At 42.7% G+C, this 25,438-nt stretch overlaps 1 protein-coding gene across 1 annotated transcript in view; it reads right to left on the bottom strand.

The window, feature by feature from the left end:
- The window catches only part of GAD1 (glutamate decarboxylase 1), a 30,930-nt gene extending 26,130 nt beyond the window's left edge, over positions 1-4,800 (bottom strand). The window contains exons 1-2 of the mRNA XM_018072636.3: positions 4,628-4,800; positions 2,792-2,854 (exon numbers count right to left, since the gene is read on the bottom strand). Of these exons, the coding sequence (XP_017928125.1) occupies positions 2,792-2,854; positions 4,628-4,697 (133 nt within the window). The 5' untranslated portion in view covers positions 4,698-4,800. The remainder of the gene's footprint in view (positions 1-2,791; positions 2,855-4,627) is intronic.
- Positions 4,801-25,438: the final 20,638 nt, after the last annotated feature.

Below are 25,438 nucleotides of genomic sequence, written 5' to 3'. Positions count from 1 at the left end.
CTTCCATCAGTATCCTGCTTGAAAAGTGAGGCCACTGTAGGAGAGTTCCAGTAAGTAGCAGCCTACGAAATAGCGTCCAAGCTGCTTCTCCTGCCGCAGAGGAGACTGCAGCCTTTCCCAGTAGTGAGTCTGTCCCGCAGGTGCGTTTTCATCGATGCTCTTTAAGAGACCGAGTTTTCAAAAGCCGAATGAGCCCAGACTGGCGAGGGAGTCTCTCGGTGTGCAACGTGACCACAAATTCAGCGTTATTTCACATAGGCCTCGCAGCTCTACGGGGACCCTCAGCTTCCGAGTCGGGGACAAACCTGCCGGGTTCCCGCGCACACCGCAGCCGTCGAGGAATGCACGTCCTTGGCGGCTGCAAGAGGTCCTGGTCCCCCCCTGCGGCCAGGGTGTTCAGCAGCAGCTTCGTGACTTGATGGCATAAATCCCACGGACACCGGAGACGAGACGAGTTTATAACATACACGGCTGCTTTTGAAAGCCCACTCTGCCGCGTTGCTAGCTGGGCTTGGATTCATCAGCTGGCTGCGGCCGAACAGCTGAAGACGCACCTGAGCAATCTTACTACGTCAGTATTTCCACTGCTGCCAAGCAAATGTTAGCGGGAGTGGTCCTAGCAATAATAATTGCCGAGGTGGGAGTGATCCAGACACTGGGAAAAATCTGCCCATACTTTGCCCACTGTGACAGTTCATTAAACCGCTTTAAAATAGCTTTGAGTTTGGTTGGTTTGGGGTTTTTTTGTTGTTGTGTTTTGGGGTTTTTTTAAGTGTATATGTGCAGAGACGAAGAGCGTGTGGGCGTGGCAGCGGCCGAGCTCTTTTCAGGTCCTGGCTTTCAACCGGAGAGGAAAAAAGCTAATCCTTAAATCTGTCAATTATTTGAGAAGAAATTACATACATCTTGGATACGTAATTACTGGAAATGTCAAACGCATAATATACAACCCAGGTGGAAGAACCAACTCATTGTTCAAGACCTGCCTTTTCTCGGAGGTCAATCCTCATTTAAAGTTTGCATTCAAAATTAATCGATTTCTGTGTGATACAAGCAGAAAGAACAATTCCGAGGTGCCTGTTTTACTATAGCTTTGAGACTGTACAGTATTTAGGGTCCGGAATGATGCCTTGTGAAAGGTAAGGACAAGGATGTAGTCTGAATAATCAAACATCAACTCGTTGAGCATGTTTAATTAGGATTCTTGGCAACCTTAATACTTCACTCTATATATTTGCCAAAGGCAACCTTTCCTGTCTGTCTTTGTGAAGGTGTTCGATTCAAATGGAAGGGCTCATACAAGCAAAAACAGTGGTCGTGATCGAATCCAACTGTTCCAAACCACTGTCACTATTCAGAGTGTATTTTTAGGGTAAAAGAGAAAATAGCCAGTAAAGGAAAACTGAACACCAAACCCGAGCCAGAAACACAGCAGCACTGCTTGTTTTGAATTCCCTTCACAAAGCCTTTACTACACTCCCTTTTGCCTTTTTCAAATACAAAATGGTGGGATGTTTCATTTTCAGTGTATTTGATCTCATTGAGAAGCTGCGATGTCCCTCTGTAACCCCAGTAGTCTAGCAACATGGAGCAAGCCTAACGGCGCATTACTTTATCAGTTCTGCTTGCCGGGCTAAATTAAAATGATGGTGAAAAAGCCCATTGCTCCAGCCACTGAAGGGACTGGTAGGGAAACGGTCCATTAAACCCAGATCAGGAGCTATTTATAGAACTAAGCGACTACTCGTTAATGTCGCCAGCGGCTACCAATGAAATCTCTAACAGACACAGGGCTAAGCATTCGCACTCCGATTCTTGTCCAGTCCAAACTTCCAGGTAACAAACCTTTAGTGAATGAACTTCGACTCGAGCGAGTAGGGAGATTTAAATGTACCTTTGCTTTGAAAAAAGGTTCATTTCTCTCGTGAAATAATTTCCCATCCCCCCCTCCCAAAGAGGTAGAGGGGGAAAATGGGAAATAATTTCTATGCATAAGGGGTATGGGCTAAACTGAATTATTCTCCTCATCAGAAAATGAAGATTTGACTGTTAGTCTCCGAAAGCAAAGGCGCTACTGAGAAATCTGGAGAAGGAAGACAGCTTGTTATCTGCAAATGAATCTCTTGCTATAACGTTGCGATCTGATTGTGCATTTGTTTCCCTTCTGCATTTCATGTGCCTGCACGCTGACTGGCTGCCAGCGCTATCTTACCAGCACAGCAAGCTGACGAATTGCTCTTTAATAAGGCTCTCGTTAATCTTTTCCCCCCGGAGATCCGTATTTTCTAGTCAGATAAGGTTGAAAAATTTCAGACAGCGAGAGGCGGCCAAACCCCCTCCTCCGGCGGGCCCTGCTCTTCCCTCGCCCGGGGCGCCTGGGGCCCGCACCTCCCCGTGCGTGCAGCCAGAGGGTAGCAGGGCCGCAAGCCGTCCCTCCCCCGGGCGGCAAAATCCCGGCCCAGCAAACCCGCATCGAAAGGAAGGCACAGCCCTTGCGGTCCCGGGGCCGCCGAGCCGAGCCGAGCCGAGCCGAGCCCCCGCCGCCCCCCCCGAGCAGAGCCGAGACCAGCCCGAGGGCCCAGCCCAGAGCCCAGCCAGCCCCAGCCAGAGCCCAGCCCCCAGCCCAGCCGAAGGCCAGCCCCAGCCCGCCCAGCCGGCCGTGCGGCCCGCAGGGGGCGCCCGAGGGGCCGCTCGGTCTCGGGGCGTTCAGCCGGTGCTGCCCCCGGTGCTGGTCCCCCGGGCCCCCCCGGGTGTGTTGGGGTGTCGGACGGGGAGGCAAGGGGGCACTTACCGCATATCTTCAGCCCGATCTTCCTGGTGCACCCGTGAGCCACGCCGCACCACGAGTCATAAGCTGGAAGAGAGGGCAGAGTTGATCCCCTGGGGCAGCGGGGCTGCCCGACCCGCCGCGCCGCCTCCACCGGACCCTCGCCGCACGGCCCCATAGCCGGGAGAACGGCTGATTCTCGAGCCAGTGCGCCGGCCCGCGGACGGCAAGCTGAGGCTCGGTAACTCAGCGAGGGTGACATGGCGGCCCGCCCAGACGGAGAGGAGGCAAAGGCACCCGGGACTCGAACATCTCATCATTTACTGGCGGGGCTCCAGAGAAGTGGCAGCTTAAAATAAAGTGGCGTGAAATGGGGTCACAAAAGAGTTCAGGAATTAATTGGGTGAAAAATAGTATTTGACTAGATGATCGGACTTGCATGACTGAGCCCCGGACGGACTGACGGGCCGCCGACGGTCGTACTAGGACGGCACCGGTGGAGGGGATAGGCTCCTTCCCAGCCCCGGGATCCGCGGCCCAGACACGCCCCAGCTGAGCCCGAGGGAAGTCGGGCAGCGGGCTCGGTAAGCAGGGGACAGGCAGCCGAGGACCCACGGGCACCGCCGAAACCCTCTGGCCCCTCATCGGCATAGCCGCAGGTTTGGCGCAGCGCGGGGGCACTGACCGGGCCTTTGCGGCGTGAGGGGAGAAGGTGGTCAGAGGGCCGGGCCGAAGGAGGCTCTACAGCCGGGACGTGAAAAGCAGGCAAATGGGCGTGCCGCATCCACTCTGGGAATGGGGCGGAGACGGGGAAGGGCCCGCAGGCGCCGACCGTCCAGCGGCGGAGGAGCCCTCGATCGTCAGGGACGCTCGATCCCAGTGTGCCCGGGGGCGGGGAGCCCCGGGCGGGCAGGGTGGGGAGCTGCTGCCAGCGGTTATCTTGCTTTGAGCCGTGTTGCCAGTTATTTCGATTTCTGTGTGTGACGCCTCAGTCGAAGGCAGCAGTGCCTATCACCCGTGCCTGGAACAAGACCCAGTGCTGCTTCTCGCCCCCTCCCCCGTTTTTCCAGATTCAGAATAATAACAATAATGACTCCGATGCTTGTGCCTCGCAGCTCTTTCAGGGTAAAAGCTATTTCCCGCTCTGCTGTCCCTGACAACCTTTCATTTCTTACTGTTGCCCGCTCTTTGTCTCTGATGCTATATAGCATCGAGCCTCTTATTTTTTATTTATTTTTTTTTTTCGGTAGGCGACGGTCTAAATTGCCTGGTAGGGCTATAAACTGATTCTCTATCCACCTGCAGCAGCCTCTGCTTCCCACTCACACCTCAATAACTCAAGGCGAAATCAGAGCAATTAGGAATACAACGCTTTGAAAAGCTGCAATTAGCATCCAAATTTCGCTTGATTACAGGCTTCAGCGTAGGCTGAAAGGAAGCTGCAGCATTAGCATTTATAAAATGTAGGGGGGAGACACCCACTTTAAGGCACCCTTAAGGGTGTAGCGTCGCCCTTTAAGGGATTCATTTGCTCCACACCTCTTACAACATACCGATTTTTTTGCCATCTGGATGGTCAGTTTATTGTCTAAATCTCTCAAATGCGGCTGTGGCTGTAAGATAAAGACAGCGCTGGCCGCTAAGGTGGGCTTTTCCTCACAGCGTTTTATTCACCACGGAACAACCTCTCCCATTCCCAGTAGGAAGATGGTTTCTTTGTGTAGAGCACTTTCCGCACCTTGCTTAATGGCGCGGAACAGGGCTTCACAGATATAACATTTCGTTTCGAAACTGGTCTTTCTGTGCCTAAGTGGAGAAAACCTCTAAAACATTTTAAACGAGGAAAATATTAAAACCTACTTGTAGGTCGTAAATTAGGTGGGGTGGGGTCCGGAGCATCGTTGGAGGACGAGGGAGCGGAGGAAGCCATCCCTTCAGAAAAGCCCCAGTCCTCAGAGCCCGGGTTTCCTCGATATTCTTCTGAGAGGTGGGCAGCAAGGAATTTACTGGAAGGAAGAAAAGGCGGGTTTAGCAGTCTGGTCTCCTGGAGCACCACACCGGAGTCCCGTCCAGACGCCGGCGGGCGGCAGCTGAGCAGGTCCCGGGGCGGCGGCAGGACGAGCCGGGGCCGGCCGCACCGGGAAAACGCCTCGACAGGCTGAAGAGCAAAATTGTCCCTTCGCTGGATGCCAGGGCGCTACCTCCCGCGCCTGAATGACGGATGTAGCAGAGCATGAAGTCTATCGCAATTATACCGGTGGCCACTGAGGTGGGCAATTATATGGTTCGCGTCAAGTGGAGACCAACGTGCAAAGCGGGCTTCGAAAGCATCAGCCCAAATGACCTACAATCCCAACCGGAACCCGCTTCTCTGTGTTACCAAACACACGCCAGGCTAAGCATTCAGGAAAGACTGACAGACACCATAAAGGTGTGCACCATAAAGGTGCATTTTGCCCAGGTCCAGTGACAGGAGCCACACACGTGTATTTGCACACACATGTTTCAGCAAATCGGGGCCGGTACGTGCTCCAGCACTAACCAGCGCTCTCCCATGCCCGCGCTCGTTTTAGCGGCGCAAATGGCAGGAGAGGCATGTCTGTCTGGGGAAAGGAAGGTGCTGGACCAGCCCTCACTCCTTACCAGATGTTCGGCTCTTTCCTGCCGGACACGGCGCTCCGATAACCAATACAGGGTCGCTGATCGAAAATTGCCGGGTCAATGCCCAGCTCGTCTCTTTGTCCCCACGGCTACCTGCGATTTATTTTCTTCCCCTTGTACAGAAAATGAAGGTCGGGGTAACGAACGAATGCTTTCTTTGTTAGCGGCTTTTTTCAAGTCGGTGGCTACCTATTCATTTACACCCGCGCGTAAACGCAGCGGATCAATGATTTCAATGGAAAACAGGTATCTAATTTCTTTAAGACGAAAAAGAAAAAAGCCGTAAAGCAGAAGAGATTTTCTAGACAATGCCTGGAAGTGAAGTAACAGGTTAACACGATGTCTCAAGGGCTAGCTGTATCAAAATGTCCGTTATTCCTCTATAGATACGACAACGACCCAAACCGATTTTAGGGGAGGAAAAATGCTCCAGATCCTGAAAGAGGTTCCCAAAGGCTTGAAAAAATAGGATGCTGTTTAGAGGACACTTACCGAGGGGGCGAGCGGACACTCTTGCTGCCGTAGTCCAGGCAGGCAGGGCGACTCTAGCCTGGGAGCGACCCGCCGCTTATAAACTCTGCCAGAAACGACGTCGGAATACCAATCGCGCCGCGGAATTTAATGCGAGATGACCTTTTTTTTTTCCAGAAGTGCTCGGATTTGCTTTTTTAAAAGCGTGAATCGCCGGTTGATCTGCTTCGACGCAGGCATGAGTCACAGGGCTGCCGCCACCCCCTCCGCGCCGCTCCGCACGGGGGCTGGGGACCGCTGGGGCGGGGACGCGACAGCCCCCCGGCCCGGCGGCTTGCGCTGGTCCGCTTCTCCCCGGCGGCGGCGGCCTGCACTCCCCGCGGCGGGCTTGCTGCCAGACCTGCGTGCGGGCGCACCCCGGCAGGGGGGTTCTGCGCGCGAGTCCCGCTGAGCCCCCTCGCTGCAGACGGAGCCAGATGGCTTTTTCTATGACAGCACTGCTTGCCCCGAGGCTCGCCGGCGGTGCTAACAGCGGGCAGAGCCACCCACACACCATCGCACCGCTGAGGCGACGGGGCCGAACTCCCGCCCCGACAGTCCCCGCGGTCCCGGCACTCCCCCTCGCACGGTGCGGGCCACGAACGAGCCAGGCGGGGTCCGTGTGAACTGTAGCTTAGCAACACCCCCCGCCTCCTCTCCGCCGTGCCGAGGGTCTGATGTGTCCCGCTGGCTCACCCCGCGGTTCCCGAGGCCGGCTCGCCCCGCTCCCCGCCAGAGGGTGGCAGAGGCACGGGCACCGCCGCAGGGGAACACCTGGATTCCTGTGACTTGCCCTGAATGTTGCCACTAAATTACGATTTTATACCAGACATCCCTTTGCTAAAACGAGAAACATTAAGACAACAAGTTTTCTGTACCCCCGACAACCTCAGATCTGTGTCACTCCATCCCACACCCCAAACATGCTTCGCCAACATTTTGCGGTGGTGACCACGGGGCTATATTTCAGCATGCCACGGCAGCTACGCAGATGTCTAAACCAAACCCTTCTCAAAAAGATGGCACGTCAGGGGCTGGGAGGAATCCGCAATGAGACGGGAGGAGGAGAAACAGCCCGATGGAGCCACAGAATTCCATCCCGTGAGGGGGGTGCTGGGCAGCGCAATGAGCAGCAGGGACATGTCCTTCTTGAAGGACTCAAGGGAAGAGCAAAAACTTACAAGCCCGTTTTTTGAAGGAAATCGGCCAACTGACAAGATTAAGTAGTCAAGGCGATTGCTTTGCCGAGCATAATTACTGTCTAGGAACCAGAGGTGTAACAAAACCACAGAGGGCACAAAGGCTAACTTTTAAACATAGCTTTACAGGTATTAGTGGCCCTAGCTAACATGACCTTTTTCCATCTATTCAGGCTATCATTTTTAAGGTGGTTTCAACCAATCGGGCAAAACATTTGCTCAGTGCCGAACGCGAGAAATAATAATACGACTGTAGCCAACTGTCTTTATAAACGTAAACAAACAGTGATAGGAAATCGTGGCAGGATTGCAGTACAAAAAGTCAATGAGAGATCACGCAAAGAACTCCTAAGCCATCAGTCACTGCGAGACGCGACCCGGCCTGGTCTTTGCCCGGCAGGCAGATAGCACGGGCTCTTACTCCTTCCCTTCTGGCTTTCCAGAAGCGCGTATGTCTGGAGCAAACAGCCATGGTTTACCATGAATATTTACATCCTCGTAGAATCTGAAGCCCGCCAAGGGAAGGAGCCAGACAATGAAGGCCAGCGAGCTTTCCGTGGCACGCTGGAAATACGACTCGTTCCGGTCCCCCGAGCTGCCCGGCGGCGCCTTCCCGCCCCTTTCGCGCCCGCTCAGCACCGGCGGAACGCGCCCGGCCCCGCGGGGGGAGGCGCACGGCGGGGGCTCACGGAACAGCCCCCACGCCCCCGGCGGGGAGGGCAGCCCCCCTTCGCTTCCTCCCCGGGCCCGCCCCTAGGGCCAGGGAACGGTGCCGACAAGTTGAGCCCCCGAAGCTCGGCCGCCGCTCCTTGCCCCGCGGGGCCCCTCTGGGTGTTCGCTTGTTGGTCTTCAAGCCTCAGAACCGCTGCCCACCGAGCCCCTGCGGCTTCCGCCCGCCCGCCGCCGCTGAGGCTGCTCCGAGCCCGGACTGGCCGCTCTCTGTTCGTCCCGGCCCCGCCGGCCACAGGGGGAAAGCAGCCGACCCTGGGGCTCCGCGGGTCCCTGCCTCGCTCATCTACAGCGTGGCTGTACAGGACGCATGGAAACGCTTGGTAACTCTCGTTTACAATGGACCTCTTTGAAAATCCGACCGAAACTCGAAACACTCCAGCTCCGGAAGCTTCATTCAGAACTCGCCACACCAACTGAAACCTTTGAAACACCCTTGCCAGATGCACACGCCCAGACGAGGCCACTCAGAGAGGTACCGGTTTCAATGAGAGAACTGAAAGCCTTCGCCTCCAACTGTGCTACCTAAGCTTTCTGCTCAGCCACTCTCTATTTTCTCTTTCCCTGTGACTGTCCCTTCCCTGAGGCTCGAGTGCACTCTAGGCACAGAATCTCTTCGCAGGTTGGAGACCCCAGAAGACTCGGCTTTTGCTTTGAACCCAGATGTTTACTGCAGATGTGAAACACAGGAAAAACCCCTGACGCATAGTGTCAGCAAGGCAGTAACATGCAGATCTATAACTCCCTTAGCTGAAGCTTGTAAGCAGCACATCAGTTAGAACTCACTTAAAAAGCCAGACTATGAGGTATCTCTTAAGTTCACCTCCATTGACAAACTGGACGTGCTAAAATATGAATCTTGAGTACCCTGAGTGGGTACAGGAATGAAAGTGATGCAATAAATATCTTCAGCAACAAAGTCATCGTGTTCAGAGCTGCATCCAGTATTTTAAGAGACATGAGCTCCTACTTCCTACACTGTAAGGAGTTCACAATGTAACTACATGCCAAGGGAAAATCAAATAGAGAAAACTGCAGTGTGCCATAATCTTTCTTGTTTCTTCGTATTCTGAACTATAGTCATGTTATTTATGTATTTATCTGCAGATAGGGCAGTAAATTTGCCTTCTGGTGACTATTATGATTGTGGGGTTTCCCTTCATGAGTATTCTCTCTCTGTTGCCTTTTAATTGCCATTTTGTGTGGATTGTGAATATTTTAGCAGGTTGGGATTAGGCAAACCCGTTCTTTAAAAGTACATACAATACTATGGGCACCAAACCCACTGAACTTGTGGGTTTGTATTTTTGTCTTTGCAGCCTGTGTTTTTTTTTAGTAACATATTTATAATAATTTGTAACTCAGTACAGAATTACAAAATATATTTATTGCATCAGGTATCTGTTTCCTTTCCTACCATTTCCAGTATGCAACTATGTCTCATTTACCTGAGTCTTTGATAGACTGGAATAATTTTAATTACATATTTTCTTAACTCTTGATAAAAAAAAATTGGAAAACTGTTCAAAACTAACTGTTCCAGAACTTTTTTGGCTATCACCTTTAGTGCTTAAAAATACAGTATAAATTATTGCATATCTATAAGGGAAAAAAATGAACATGCTAAGAAAATAACAAGTTATGTTTTAATTATTTGCCCCTCTCCAGAAAATTCTACTAATGGAAATTTGATGAAGACTATGGATTTACACTCCTATTCTACAGATAACTTTTGCTGTTTTCTGTTACTTGACAAAAATTTATTGAAGATAAATGATATGTTTTCTTTGGGTTTTGTGATCAGTCAGTAACTGATGTACCCAACTGTCCCATATTTAAGGATCATGTACATCACTTGAATTTCAAAGATAGCTCAAGATGAACTGCCAGCCAGAACACTCAGCACTGCTGTGATGAAGGACATTTAGAAAAGTCTAACATGAAGCACATTGTTTTACATACTTTGCGGGCTTCTCGTTTCAGGATGTCCCCTTCCTGATCCATGCTGGCACGCCTTGCTGTCCATTTTGATCTCCTTCATCGGGAAAACATCCCAAAGAACAACACACATCCTGAAACAATAGCAGCAGCAAATCCCAACTCTCAATACCCCCAAGCAAACATGGAAAGAAGCAAGGAATCCCCTTACTTCCAAACTGTAACAAAATAAAACCTTATTTATCTAGATGGATAAAACAAAATTACTTAAGTTGGAGAACTGTGCCTGTAGCATGAAAAAGTCACAAAAGTGATAGTGCACCCAGTAAGTCTATTCTCTACCAGTTTTAGGACGTTGCAACTTCTATCCTGTATTTAAAAGAAAATTTATTTCCCACCTCCCCCAGTAACCCTGTAGAGCCAAGTCACATTATGCCTGGATATATTTCCCCTTGTGATATGTTATTATATATTGTTACACATCTTACTGAATTATATCTTTTTATCCCGTAGGAGGGCATCACTTTGCAACAAGACCATTCAGCAGTTTCAATAACTTGCTGCAGGAGATCATGCAGTTTAGCTCTCCAATCTCAGAACAAAATTGGAGAGCTGGACCCTGGGATTTTTTAATACATGATTTGTTTAAATTAAGCATATTTCATAAATAATCCCCAGGAAACAAGAAGCATGGGGTTTTCTGCCATTTTTAAAAAACACTTCTCAAATCATAACTCAAACTCAGGTACAGGCTTTCGAAGTCTAAAAGTTTTTGGGATCACTACAGTTTTGAGCTTAACTAGGTTTCCTTTCTTTCCTTTTTGTTTGTTTGGTTGGTTGGTTTTGTTTTGGGGTTTTTCTGGTTGCTGTTGGTGGTGGTGGGTTTGTTTGGTTTGGTTTTTTTCCTTTCTTTCTTCTGTAGTGGATAAGTCAGGTTTTGCCTTGATAAGTTTGTTAGTTCATTCTGAAAATAGTCTTCAGTACTAGAGAAATAGCAGACTTTCTGCAGTACCACACTTGAAAACCTTCACTCTTATTGTTTCTTTTTTAGGTACAGTATTACAGAAATTGAAGTAAAAAACTTTTCCAAAAAGGAAGGTTAAATGCCCCTGATTGAAATAAGAGTGGTTTAAGCAAAAAAACAATACGTAAATTTTTTAACAAGGTGCAAACAAAGCACAGAAACATGAGCAGGATGGTATGAACAGCTACAAAGTTGGACAATTGTCCCATGGTACTCTGGAAAGTTAAGATATGAATTTGTCCACCAGAGAAAACAGATGGGCAGGCAAGGAAAAAATTCCTTCTCTTTGTTAGACTGATTAGTTAATATTCCCTAATGTGAGTGGATTTTATTAGGACTCTCACAATAAACAGATTCCTATTTTGAAGGAATGGAGGAATGTATGAGATTTAAGCAAAGCCATCAGCTGTTACACATGCCTCCCTTTTCAGTATGAGTATGGAAGATTATGAGACCATTGAGGGGCATTTTTAAGGAAAAAACCCACTTCTCCCAGATCAAGAGATAGATGATTCAAATTGAAGACGTGTACCAGTCAGAAAAAATGAGATTAGAGTTGTCATGTTACAGACATATATTCCAATATATTTATGTAATAAATTCCTGTCCTCTACTTTGGCCCTTTGAAACTTCCCTGCAAGTACACATTTACCTAACGCTTTTGACTCATCTTGCTGCCACCTGAAGAAGACCACTACAGGAAAAAGCAGAGCTGCTGTCATCTGGGGCAGCATTAGCAACTCAGCACTAGAAAAAGAGACAGAACTTAGCCATGCTATCTGTAATAGTTTAGCCACAAGAAAGTTTTTTTTTAGAGTTAGTACACACAAGATAAAGAACAGCACTGCTTTGAACGACGAATCAAGCATAATCCCTCTATTCATAATCTTAAGGGATACTTAATGTTTGCAAGAGTTTAAAGGAAGTGTCTGGGAGGAGATTCAAGAGAGTACAGATGATAGTGCCCTGCTTTCCAACAGCTCTGTTCTCTCCAGGACAGGTAACAAGGCTACTTGCACTCCTCTCCAACTACAATAAGAGAAGACCAACTTGGGACTTGACTCCTCAGCATTCTTCTACCACTCATCTTTTCTCTTCAGAGATTAACAATCTCTTTAAACAGACATCTAAACTCCACTGAAAGTAACATGAGCTAGCAAAAATGCTGAAAGATTTGACAGATATCCACACTCAAACTATTAATGCCATACAGAAAAGCTTAGAGATGTAATTCCACTGGCCTCTTCCTTCATAGAAAATTTCATTCAAGGGTTTTAGGGATCTGAAGACTGCTAAAACAAACAACACATAGGTTTTTTAGGATGTCAAGGAGTCCAGAATTTCCACCTCTAGTATCTGAGATGTTAGACCTGGCTTGTGTATTCCTGTAAATTGGTGCACAATGTCTTCAGATATTAACATAACCATTACTCGCTAGAGGCAGGCTATATAAAACACTGCAACAAACTGCAGTCTGCAAGACCGGTAGGACTGCATTCTGGTTATTGGCTTTTAACATGCTAAAAAAATCACTGTATTGATTTATAAGTGAATAGGCTCTTCCACAAGACACATACAGCATGGAATCTCGGTGGGTGAAGGATAACTGCTTAGAGTTCTAAGAAATTCGTGTTCAAGTAGAGGCATTACAGATTGATCTGCTACTTTAAAACGTTTTTGTTTTTTTTTTACAACAGTCAGTTTAAAATGCATATTTAAAAAAAAAAAAAAACACAAAAGAAGCCATTTGAAACCAAACAGTTACCCTTCTCTTTCACTTTGCATTAATTCTCTGCAGAAGAACATGAATATGCTGGTAATGACAGAGACTCCAGGAACGACCTTAGGTGCCACTGAGATATGGAGACATTGTACCTTGTACCAAGATGAAGAACTGGAGAACTGCAAAGGTACCACTGCGACACAGGAAGGTCCCTTCCAGTAAAGTAATTTATCTCAAAACCTGTGATTTTATGTTCTTTATGCTGCTTGGGTTAAACGAAGAAACAGACACTGCAAAGCTAAGCCCTATTAAGAGTCACAAGGATTTGATAAGCATCTTCTCTGTCATATTTATCCAAACAGATCTGCATCAGGAATTACTCAAAGGAAAATAACACAACACAGAGATACCACTGGAGCCAAAGACAATAAGAAACCCACGGAAGTTCTTTTATATAGGCACATCTATCTAAGCATGAGAATATTAACCTATTATTTCTCCAAGACTTATAAACATTATTAAATAACATTTAGACATATCATTGCTAAACAGAGGTTTTTCTTACACTTAGGTAAAAGACAGATATACTTTGAAAATCATGGCATGAAATAGTTATTACATAGTCTTAATACCAGGCCTTAGAATTTCTGTGGTGAAAAGCAATACTAAATTTTAATGTATTCATGTGTTTAATATGATATGTTTATTGTATATTTTCTTCTGCCTACCCCAGAACAGCATGTCAGCTATGTTTGGGTTTCATTAGTTGACTTTACTGAATGTGATTACACTTAGTCTAATTCTCCATCCTCATATAACTGCAGATTTTATACAGTAAAATTCTTACTATTTAAAAACCCCAAACCTGTAAATACAGTAAGAGTCGGGTACAAGCCTTACCTGAAGTAGCATGGCTTAATCAAAGTATGTTCTCATCACCCTAAGACAAGAGAGTTGCACTATCTGTCAAGTTAGATTCATACCTTTTGGCATGCCAGCCAATATATATCCAAACTTCTAAAAATGTTTTAACTTACTATCTATTTCTTTTAGCATTATAACATGGTTCACTTAGCCCTCACCATGTGGACACCAACTGATTTGAGGTAATACATATGGCAGACATCCGACATGGATGTCTGCATTAAAAATGGCAAAGATATTAATACAAAATGTAAACCATCTTGAGTTTATATATCTGATCTATTCTTGAGATACTCTACTAAGTGGGAATTTGACTCTCAAGAGCATATCTGAATCAGTTTAAAGTTTTAATGCCAGTCCAGAAGAATCAGCATATTTATAAAGGAGGAAGAATTACTCCCAGCCTATGATTTTTCCCTGTCATTATTAAAAGCATGCATATGAATTCATTTAGTTCTTCAGCAAATTATTTTCTCTCAGAAAAATTTTCAAATACAAAACCAAGCAATGGGAGGCGAATGATGTGGACACTAAAATCAATATTCGTAATTCAGGACTCAAACCTCAAAGAAGTTATCATTTTCACTTCTTTCAATTTAAGTGAGAAGGGAGATGCTCCACTTTTCTTTGGAAAGTAGCTGGCTTACTTATCTTTTATCCATGTCTAGAAAATAAACTTCTGTCTAGCCTAGCTGTGGCCAGAGAAACAATTGAATATCTGTGGTAAATTTACTCAAGAGTCTCAATCCTATAATCTCTTTATGCAGACTAAACTCATCAGGTGTGCGAATTCAAACCTCCCCAGATGACTATGAACATTTCACACCACAGTGACAGCTACCATCACTATTCATGTCATCTAAGTTTGTAACTTTTATAAAGGTTAACAATAAATTAATATTAAATTGGTACAAGTCACAATCTTACCAGTTATGTAGATTTTCTGATCAATTTTACAACTGGTACTTATCCAACAGTGCTATATGGTTTATCTACAAATCTGGACAAGCGACTGTCATTGAAGTTCTATATTTCTACAAAGATCTCAGGTAAGGCTACTCTGTTGAAGTATTCTTAAGACCTATTTCATTAATGTTGAGGCTATACAAATCACAATCATTTCTAGCAAGAAGTGTTTTTATTTCAAGGCAGCATTTCTGACACTCAAAACTACATCAACATTTCGCAGATCAGGGAGTTTCATATAATCATGCTGGTTTTCTCCTGTACAAGTGGTGCAAAGGAACATATCAGATCTAATACTTCTAAAATACTATGTTGTGGGGGGAGGTGGCAGGTCTGCTGAGCCCTTAGAAGTTGACGAGCTCAAAATATTGGATGGTATAAGGCCATTCTCATGAGAACAGTGAAGTTAATTAACCGTTCCTATGGACAGAGCAGCCTTGAGGAGACAGGGGTTGACTGGAAAGACAATCAGCAGTGCAAGGACAGAGATGCTGGCTGTGTTTCACGATTGTAGGTGTTAGTGCTATGGTGTTTTGTAGAAATTATGTTTACAGAAAGTGTGTGGGAAAGTGTGGATTAGCTGCCTCAATAAAGCAGGCTGCTGCGCTTAGGTGGCAGACTACTCTGGTCTCAACTCTCTGTCTGTGTGTGTCTGCTTTTTCTACTGACCAAACCTAACAACACAATAGATACCCCATGACACTATGTTTTGCTCAACTGATGATCTGTATCACAGTTTCCAAGTAACTTGTTGCTACAGTGGGAAAATACTTCATCAATTACTTCTGCATACATCAAGTTTGCACGTGTCATCAAGTTTCAAAAAAGGAATAATTTTGCAGGTATAAGTTTGAAAATATTGCAAGGACTACAAAAATTCTAAGACCCGATATTAATGTTAGTAAAGACAACTCAAATTTATAAGAAAAATTATGATTAAACAGTATATGTCAACAGTATACGTTGAAGATTGTTGGAGAATCAAAATCATCAACTGAAACACCGTATTACCTCCACACTAATTTTCCTCAGAATCTTCAGAATTGTCTTAATTTTCTTCATCATTACTTTTTGATCAGCTAGTTCTTTTTGTGTTGCTATTGTTGCTTTTATCACTCATTTCTTCATCATCTTCACTCTCCCCACTAATGAGTTTCTGTGTGGTTTCTGTAATAAAAATACACATAGCACAACACAGCTCTAAAATCAGCACAGATGGTCACCAGAAAATAACTCATTTATGGGAGAATACTCTGATGAATTAAGCCACTGGGGCTTCTTTGTTATTCCTGTTTCCTGTTGCTACACAGTGGCAAGAGAATGGAAGATTCCCCCTCTCTCTATCCCCTGCCCCAGGTGTCTTTATATCCAAACTGATACAGGACTAGGACGTCTTGATCACAAATAAGTGGTGTAAGCTTAAGTTAATTTATGAGAGAAGAAAATGTACATCTAAACCAAGTTTGGGAGTATTCAAAGATGGATTAAGCAGATATTTGTAATTTCTTCCTTCTCATATTACAGAATTCAAAGGGACTTCCTCAGGTTAACATCTCTCAGACTAATACCCATTTCATAACAAGCATGGCTTACATTTTGACACAATTCAATTGCCATGATCCCAGGTAACATCTCAGAGCACCATCAGATGTCATTTTGTGAATATATCTGGAGCAGTTTAAAAACTGATTTCCTTTACTAATTTTTACATGTTCTCTGCTGGAATTTTTCTGCCGAAGTACTAAAAGAGTTTTCTTGAGCATTCCTCTTCCACCTCAGTGTAGGGTGAGCCAGATTATTTTAAGGTCTTTATTGATGCCTTGGACTATGCTAGGTGATATTATATAGAGACAGTTGATGTGACCTCACATGGTCCATTGTTCCGAGTTTAGAAGACTGTTTCTACATTTGTAAGATTTCCGACTCTTTTCTTCCACCCTTACTATAACTGTAAAATGAGTACTTGCAACTGAACATTAACAACTAGAGAATGTTTACTATGACATTTTATAGACCAAGGCTACTTAAAACCTAGAAAACTCAGAGGTAATAGAAATATGTTCTCAATTACTGGCTTTTAAAATACAAAGTCAGGTTCTTGTTGGTACAATAATTGTCAATGTTTCTATGTAAAAGGCAAGAGCATCTCTACAATAAATATTGTAGTTGAGATTCTCAAACTTACTCACCAACACCTTTTTTTCAAGAAGTGAAAAAAACTGCTTGGCCTCAGTATTTTCACTCTAACTCCCAAACATTTATTCATGAATGGTGTTCACTGATAAGGTCTTCTTGTATGCAGTTTAAAATATTTTCTATTTAATGATTACATAAAAAACCATTCCTTTTTAAAAGTTACTTAAGAGCTTACAGACTTTCAAGATAGTAATATTATACCTGAGTAAATATTTAATAAACTCTTACCTCAAGAATGCAATGACACTGAGATTGTATCTCCCACTTGCACAAACTCAAACAGTTAGTTAAATCTAAAGAGTCCAACACTCTCTTGTCTATACACCCATCTGATTTTACATGCAATCCTCCTGTTGACAGATAGGACAAAAAGCCAAACTAATATGTTCCTCAATTGCTATGTTTTTTGAGCTTAAAATCACTCTTAAGATACAGTTCCTGGCATATATTGCTAACCTGCAGTTGAAGACCGTGGTCATGAGCAGGTAAGGGAGGAGCCACAGAGGTCGATGTCACAAAATTTCTTGCTAAGCATTTCTTCCCAGTGGCCATCTGGTTTTGAGGCACAGAAATATTCCACATAGTAAGTACTCATCTGGAACTGACAGCATCATTCTGTTCTTTGACACATATTAAATGATGGTAACAGTGGAAATCATATTTATTGACTCTGCATACCTGAGCAGTTCCATTACCTTCCTTGATTCTTTTTTAAACTCAGATATTTACCTCCCTTTTTTATAATGGTTCAAGAATGACACTGAAAATATATTTAAGCAACTGAAAGTGTTCCTAACAGTGAGTGTATGAAGGAACTATGTTAAAGCACAAGGAAAGCTTATTTCTGGTTATTGAACCTTCAAATCCCCTCAATTATTTGTCATTTGAAATCTTACAAATAGATCAATATTATTATCAGTAGCTTCCACAAACACCATATCACCATTGGCATGATCAAATCACACAGTATGTTGGTTATAAGAGTGGTGAAAACAGTACTCCAATAAATAAACCCAGAGACAGAAGATTCATATGTGAAAATTCATGCTACAGCTACAAAATTCAGAGAGTGATCTGGTTTTCTAGAGAATTTCCTTTCATCTTATAAACCCAAACCAACAACTTTAGAAGTCCAATTGCAATTGTATAAGGACATGATAGAAACAAGTTTCTTTAAATAGAGTTTAATAGCCACCCTCAGAGTTTCTGCATAATGGTGCCCACTCCAGAAGTGTATTCCACTTCCAAATGGCACGTGCTGTTGCTACTTTTGCCTCCACATGGGAAAAGCAGTATGGTTGGAGGTACACCTTCTCCTGGAAATGTTCTGGGTGCTGCTTCATTAAGTGCTTAATATGGTACCAGAGCAAACTCTATCTGGGGAACCCTTGATCACTGCAAGGTAGCAGGGCTCATAAACAGAAAGGCAGTACTCATTATGTGTTACAATTTTTGTAAACTGCATATATTGTTTCACATTACACCACTTGCAAGCTCTATTTTTTCAGTCCAGAACATGCCTATCTCGTGTGTGTACGCTTTTCAAGGCAGCCTACCTGGAAAGAGGTACAAACGGAATAAGCCCCAACATCAACACATATAAGCAATGCTAGGTCTATAGTTTTAAGGAATACAGAAATTCCTTGTCTGAGCAAACAATTTTAAACCTAATAATTTTAAACTTAAGCAAAAATACAGAGGTAATAAAATAACTCATTAATACTGGAATGTGTTAACCTAGTGTACACATTACAGTCACACAGTCTTTCTGTACCAGAGCTTAATGATAAAGAATAACTTTTTTTTCTTCTTTTTCTTCTACCTTTCTAGAACTACTTTTTAATTAATTATATATATACACACATGAACAAAATTATGTGGCTCACTCTCTTTGCAGAAAGAAAAGGCTTTCTTAAAAGATGTGGCAGACAATCACATTTCTGATTAGCATTGCATCAGAATAAATCTAGATGTACACCCCAAAGTCCTTAGCCTTATCTCCAGTTTACATTAGCACAAATAAGTTGCCAGCCTGGTAAACGCAAAATAAATTTTTTCAGAGAGTCATAGAACAAGAAGGTGAAAAATACCAGGCTTTCAGATTACCTGAACCAAGAAGACACACCCAGATAGATATTTATGTTAGACAACAGGAAAAACACCCCATGCAACTTCATTATGAGGGTTGCCAAACACTGTAACAGGCTGCTAGGTGAGGCTGTGAAATCCCAGTCCTTGGAGATACTTGTTTCTTCAGTGGATGAAGCCCTAAGTAAGGTAAGTTGACTCTGCTTTGAGGAGGGCATTGGACCAGAGGACCTCCAAAAGTCTCTTCTGATAAGAAAGATGTGAACCTGTCAGAGCAGGTCCAGAGTTGAGCCACAAAGATCATGAGAGGGCTAGAGCACCTCTCCTATGAAGACAAGCTGAGAAAGTTCAGGTTGTTCAGCCAGGAAAAGAGAAGGCTCCACAAACATTTCACAAATGTTCTTTCAACTATTGTTTCTAATTGTAATGAATTTACACATTCTACTCAAAACAGAAACATGCTACCTTTATTTATCCATATGTTCACCTGTAGTAATAATAAAAATATAAAAAACAATTAAAGGACAAGTCACAGAACATGATGATGTTGAGTTCCCATAATGTAACTTACCCAATACTAATAATATTTTTTTTTATTTGATGTAAATTACAGTGGTGGCAAGTGAACCACAGGTTAAACAGTTCATCCATGCATTTCGAGTCTTTCAAAATTAATTGGGTGACAAATTATTGTATTATTGAACTCTAATTGCTTAAAAAAGCATGTAATAGCTTTGTTTTACAAAGCATGTAAAAGCTGCAAAACCAAAGACATATTAGGGTGGTACTGCTTGAATTGGCACTTCTGAAAAGCAAATTCAAATCAGTTGTTTTACATTTTGGTTCACCTGATGAAATTTTGTTCCTCAGCTCTAATATTTCTTTTACTTGAAGCTCTATGTTGATATTTTTTTAAAGTTCCACTTCAAGTATATACTACCAGATTGTTCAACCGCATGCTTACTTAAATTTTCCTGATTAAATAACAAGTATTTTAAAGCAAATACCATTATAAAAGTTAGCAATTGTTAAATAACTTACCTGATGGCCCCTAAATACAAAATTTTTCATTTTGTTTGTTTGCTCCCAAAATAAAGAAAGTAACTTTAAAAAGCATTATTTTTCTAGTCATAGAATTACTAAATCCCTGAGGCAGTGAAAATTTGGAATTTTTAAATCTACTGCATGAATATTCAAAGCAATGGAATTTGAAACATCATTCAATTAATCTATTGCCTCAAAGGAGGTGTATATTTAAGTTTGGGACTAAGCTAATGCTTACCTTCTTGGTCTCTGTCTTTTTCAAACAACTGTACCTAATAGAAAATCAAAAACCAAAAAAAAATGCCTCACAGCAGGCTATCAGAATTTGTCCAATCAGACATACAACATCAAAACAAACAGAACACACTTGCATTTTTTCTTTTAAAAAAATCTTGGGACAACATGTTTTTACTTTGCTTCCGTTACTGAAGCAATTAATTCATATTGACTTAATGTCTAACTTAAACAAAGAAGAAAACACAATAAACAAGCCAAAGGAAACAAATCATGACTTTCAGTGTTTTCCACAAGTTCCTGAGGCGGGCTTCTTCCTTGGGGTGTCCATCTCTATTAAAGTCATCTATCCAGCAAAACACTGACATACATGCTCACACTCTACCCAATTATGTAAACAACCCCAGTATATTCTTGTGTCCCATTGAGATCACTGAACCTTCCATGTGCTTAAATGAATCTCTCTGTGGATTCCTTAGTAAGCAAACCATATAAATGCAACAATCATGCTCTTCAGCATTTATGAGGTGCTAGAATTTGTAATCATCATTTTCATTGGCCTTGATTTTCCACTGTTAGCAAACCCTCATCAGTACAGAGGGATTTTGTAGTACCAGCAGATTACCACAACAAATCAGTATAGGACAACTATATAGATATTTTTAAAATGTGTCTAATATCTACTCTTAGTCATTAGAGAAACAAAAAATTAAGCTTCTGTTTTTAATGTCCACAATTTCTTACTCTAGAGCCATTTCAAAATCTTATTTGGTACATCTTATTAAAATAATGTTTGAGACTATCACAGTTATTTCACACCTTGCATACAACAGGTACCTTGGCCCATCCCATGGATAACAGGAGTTAAAAAACTTGTCTAGGAGAGAACAGACAGGATACTGATTCACTGAGCTATTGTTGACATTCAAGGAGAGCAAGTGGGAACAAGATAACTCTAGAAGAAGAGTAAAGCTGTAGGCCATGCAACCCCTTTTCCTCTGTCTAGCAGATCCCAAACCACGCAACTACAAAGGGTTGTTTGGCATTTTATGACTGCAAAATGGTGAAGTTCTTCAATATGAGGAGCAGCAGCACTATTTAGAGCTGTACATCCAGAAAGGAGTGTGAATTCAAAGAGATGTATTGCACTTTCCCAAGTACCTAACCTCTAAACACCCTCCAGTGGCTACAAAAAACTACATTTTTTCTTCAGCTGTAGCTACAGCATCACCTCCACAACTACATAAAATTGAAATCCGAATGCAGAAGTTGGAACAAAAAAGGTTAAAATTTGACACATCACAAAAATTATGTCCAGTGCAGTAAGTACCATACTTAACCTACTGTGCCCTTCAGAATGTGCACTTTTTATTATAATTCTAATTTGGTCCACTGGGTGGATTGCTCGTCTTTTATCCACTAGGCTTGATCAAATCAGTGCAATAGAAGAACTGCTGATGCATGAAATGATAGGTCAATGTAACCTTGTCATGGAGTAATATCCCTGCAAATCACAGTAAACAAACAAAACTATTAATTTTATTTGCTCCAGGTATTAGGCATAAATTACAAAACCTAAAGCAGGAACATTTTAAGTGCAAATATAATATATTGCCGCATACTACTATATGAAAAACTCAAATATCACCTTAACACACAATACGGGGGAAAAGCTTTTACAGATAAATGGTGGCTGTAATGGCACTACCATCTACAACCAGACTTTCCCAGATCAGTATAACCAATGGTTTTATACAGTGAAGGCTTTCTAAAAACTTCGTCACCAAGATGTGTCTTTCTTTTCTTGCCTTGTCAATTACTGATGTCTCTGGAGTAAGTTCATCTAAACAGCTGGCACACTACATTTGGTATAATATTTACATATAAATTATCTCCTTTCTGCAGTTTTTATTTTTAATTAACCATAACAAAGTTAACATTACATTTTTAAAGTTTCCATGTACTTAAAAAGAGATTTGTCTATGAGATGATTCATGATCATAGAAGAAAATAGTCTGTAGGACAAGTGTAAAGGCAGCAAAAATTGAAGTACCACCCCAGTAGTTACATGCTAAGACACCATCATATAAAACATATTGGAAACATTAATGTGGGATTTTATTTTTAACAGCATTAGATGTTCTATATGTACCTCACTGTGCATTGCTATTAGTACAAAAATCTCTGTTCAAAACTTTTAGAATAAGCTACATATATGTTTTTTGACCATATATATACATTCTAGAGACTATGGCTGGTAAATACAACTTATAGAAGCTTACAAGGCTGGTTGTGTAATTCTGAGAGTACATGCTCGTAACTGTTTTATGTAGCAATGGTCAAATGTAAGTTAAAATTTGAAAGGTATTTTTAACTGGAGCCTTCAATCTTGAATGGCTTGTTGTATGTGACAACTGTATAGAGAACAAATTACACGTACTACTGAGTATCTATTGTGTGCTGAACTTCTGAGTTGGGTGGGGTTTTCTTTCTTTCCTAAGATATCCTTAGCAAAAAGTGTTTTTTACAAGAAAACACAGAGAAACTATTTTAAAGTTTAAGGATCAGTGAATGGAAAAAAGATACATGATTATTTTATGTGAGACAATAAATGTTTAAAATGCATGCTTGAACATAAAAAAATAGTGCAAAGTAATTTTAAATCTGAAATACGGTATTTATAGTTATACATTTAACATCGGAATGAGGTCTTGAAAAGATTTGACCTTTTATTTGGGACCTGTGAGGTAACACGTTATCATGATAGATATCTCAAGTAGGGTACTCTTGGCAAAGCAATTTTTCAGTGGACATGTCAATCTACACTCTAAACCGCATAGACCACACTACGATGCCACTTACAGTTTTAGTCAGGGTCTGCCTGGCCACACAAAAGACAAGATACAAATATTATAATATTTTTAAAAAAGCTGATAAAAATAAAAATATTAGTTATTAAAATATACTAATTATGCTATTATAGCCTAATACCAAACACACTTTCCAATGTTTTAATAATAGGCTTGCAGATTAGAAACTCTTACTTAAAAATACTGCCACATTATCTGTTGTGACAGATACATCATAAGAAAACACAACGGGACTGATCACTCCTGGTGTTCCAAAAACCTGGAAAATAAAATAAAACATAAAGAAATAATTTAAAAACACGTTTCGTGACCATATCCACATAAAGTCTAGTAGAGATCTGAAGGCTCCTATAAACAGAGTCAGCTGTTTTTCCTTTAATCTTAGGCTGAAAGGGCATGTGACACAGTAGTCATGCAAAAAAAAATATAAGAACATTCAACAAAAAAATCTGTAACTTCTTTGGTCAAAAATAAAGCTATCTATTTTATGGTCAGTCTTAAGGATACATTAGTTTTCCTACAGCATACAGATTAGAAGCTCAGGAGCTCTATAGCAAAAAATAGAATTCCTCAACATGCAGTAGCTGTTCATCCTTGAAAGCAACAGACCAATGCCTCTCTGCTCTCCTTGCCAGTACTGGCATTTATAAATGTTTTCCCCTTGCTGTTCTCTCACTTTGAAGCAGCTAAAGCAAGCTGTGTTTTCTTGCTGGGTTTTGGCCTCCCCTCACAGAAGGCAAACAGCTGTAAGGGAAGCATGATGTTTTATGTTTGAATTCCATTGCAGGGCCAGACACTTCTTCCTTAAGAGTCAGAGAAAGTTTTTCCTTTAAGTTAATGAGGAGCAGAAAGAGGTCTTGAGTAGCAAGTTGCTTCAGTATTGTGTGTATTTATAGAATCATAGAAAGGTTTGGATTGGAAGAGGCCTTAAAAATCATCTAGTTCCAACCACTCTGCCATTGGCAGGGATACCTTTCCTTAGACCAGGTTGCTCAAAGCCCCATCCAGCCTGGCCTTGAACACTTTCCAGGGATGGGGCATCCACAACTTCTTTGGGCAATCTGTGCTAATGCCTCACCACCCTCACAGTAGAGAATTTTTTCCTAATATTTAATCTAAACCTACCCTCTTTTAGTTTGAACCTATTACCCCTTGTCCTCTCCACTCATGCCCTTGCAAAAAGTTCCTCTCCAGCTTTCCTGTAGGCCCCTTTAGGTACTGGAAGGTGCTCTAAGGTCTCCCTTGGAGCCTTCTCCAGGCTGAACAGCCCCAACTATGTCAGCCTTTCCTCATGGCAGAGGTGCTTCAGCCCTCTCATCATCTTTGCAGCCTCCTCTGGACTCACTCCACAGGTTCACATCCTTCTTTTGCTGGGGACCCAGAACTGGACACAGCACTCCAGGTGGGGTCTCGCAAGGAGGGAGCAGAGGGGCTTTCAGTGGAGTGAAGAGACAGGTAGAAAACAATGCAACCACCCGAGGAAGTGGCTGAAATTCAGATATCTCATCAACACCCCAGATGTGATCCTTCTTACTCTTCTACAACAGATAGAAGAGGCCACTAAAACAACCATGGCAGCTCAGCATAGATGATTAGCAGACTTCTTAATGTATGCCTATAACTCTGCCTATACTTAAGAGTTGCTCCACATACTACAAACTCCAAGAACTGGCAGCACCAGCACATGGCTGCTGCTTTTGTCCTTGCCTTATTCTCACCTGCTTTTACTTTTTGTACGCTGGGCACTGGTGAGAGCCAGTACTCCCTCCTGCTGCCCCAAGTAGGTTATTTTACAGTTGACTCATACCAGGCAGATCTGGTTTAAAGACACATTGCAGGGGCTGGCTAAAGAGTAGGAACAAGCTACTAAATTAGAAGAGAATAAAAAAAGAGAGCAGTAAGTATTTAATCTGGTCTAGGTAGCACAGACTCCAAACATTGAAACATGTCTCTTGCAACAAATATTCATCATCTGAAGCACACGGGAAACTCACCAGTTTCATTTATCCTGAGCAAAATAAAGTATGAGAAGGGTTATCACTTTTCAGATGTTAACATCTTAACCATTTTCATCTTTTTGTATGATGCAATAAAGGGACAAGATAGAATTCAAGACTATCTGCTTGTCTAATCACATTATATATTTTAAATTAAATCAGTTTTCATGTATACAGGCATACAATAAAAAGGTTTGGAAAGCAGTAAAGCCATATATTCCAACTCACTCCTTTAACTCCAAAGTTTTCTACTAACGGGAGAAAATCTTCTCTGGACTTCACACAACCAGCTTCTCATACAAGTGACATTGTACAGCCTAGGGACAAGCTGTGAGGAGAGAGCTCTAAATGGAAATGTTGGTGCATATCTGGCCTTCAGAAACAAAGAACCTGGACAACACCAGAGCTTATCCCACTGCAGTGAAAGGTGAACAGGCTATGTTACAGAAATAAAAGCTAGGAGTCTTGATAGACATGTGCATTTAAAAAACAACAACAACAACAACAAAAACGTTAAGGATCTTGGACCTACAGTTCTGTGATACGAGTTTCAATTTGCAGCAAAAAC

Source organism: Manacus vitellinus, unplaced genomic scaffold (assembly GCF_001715985.3).
Source record: "Manacus vitellinus isolate BGI_N305 unplaced genomic scaffold, ASM171598v3 scaffold_22_pilon, whole genome shotgun sequence".
NCBI lineage: Eukaryota > Metazoa > Chordata > Aves > Passeriformes > Pipridae > Manacus > Manacus vitellinus.
The sequence above is the reverse complement of the archived record's forward strand: the minus strand, read 5'-3'. Positions and strand labels throughout refer to the sequence as shown.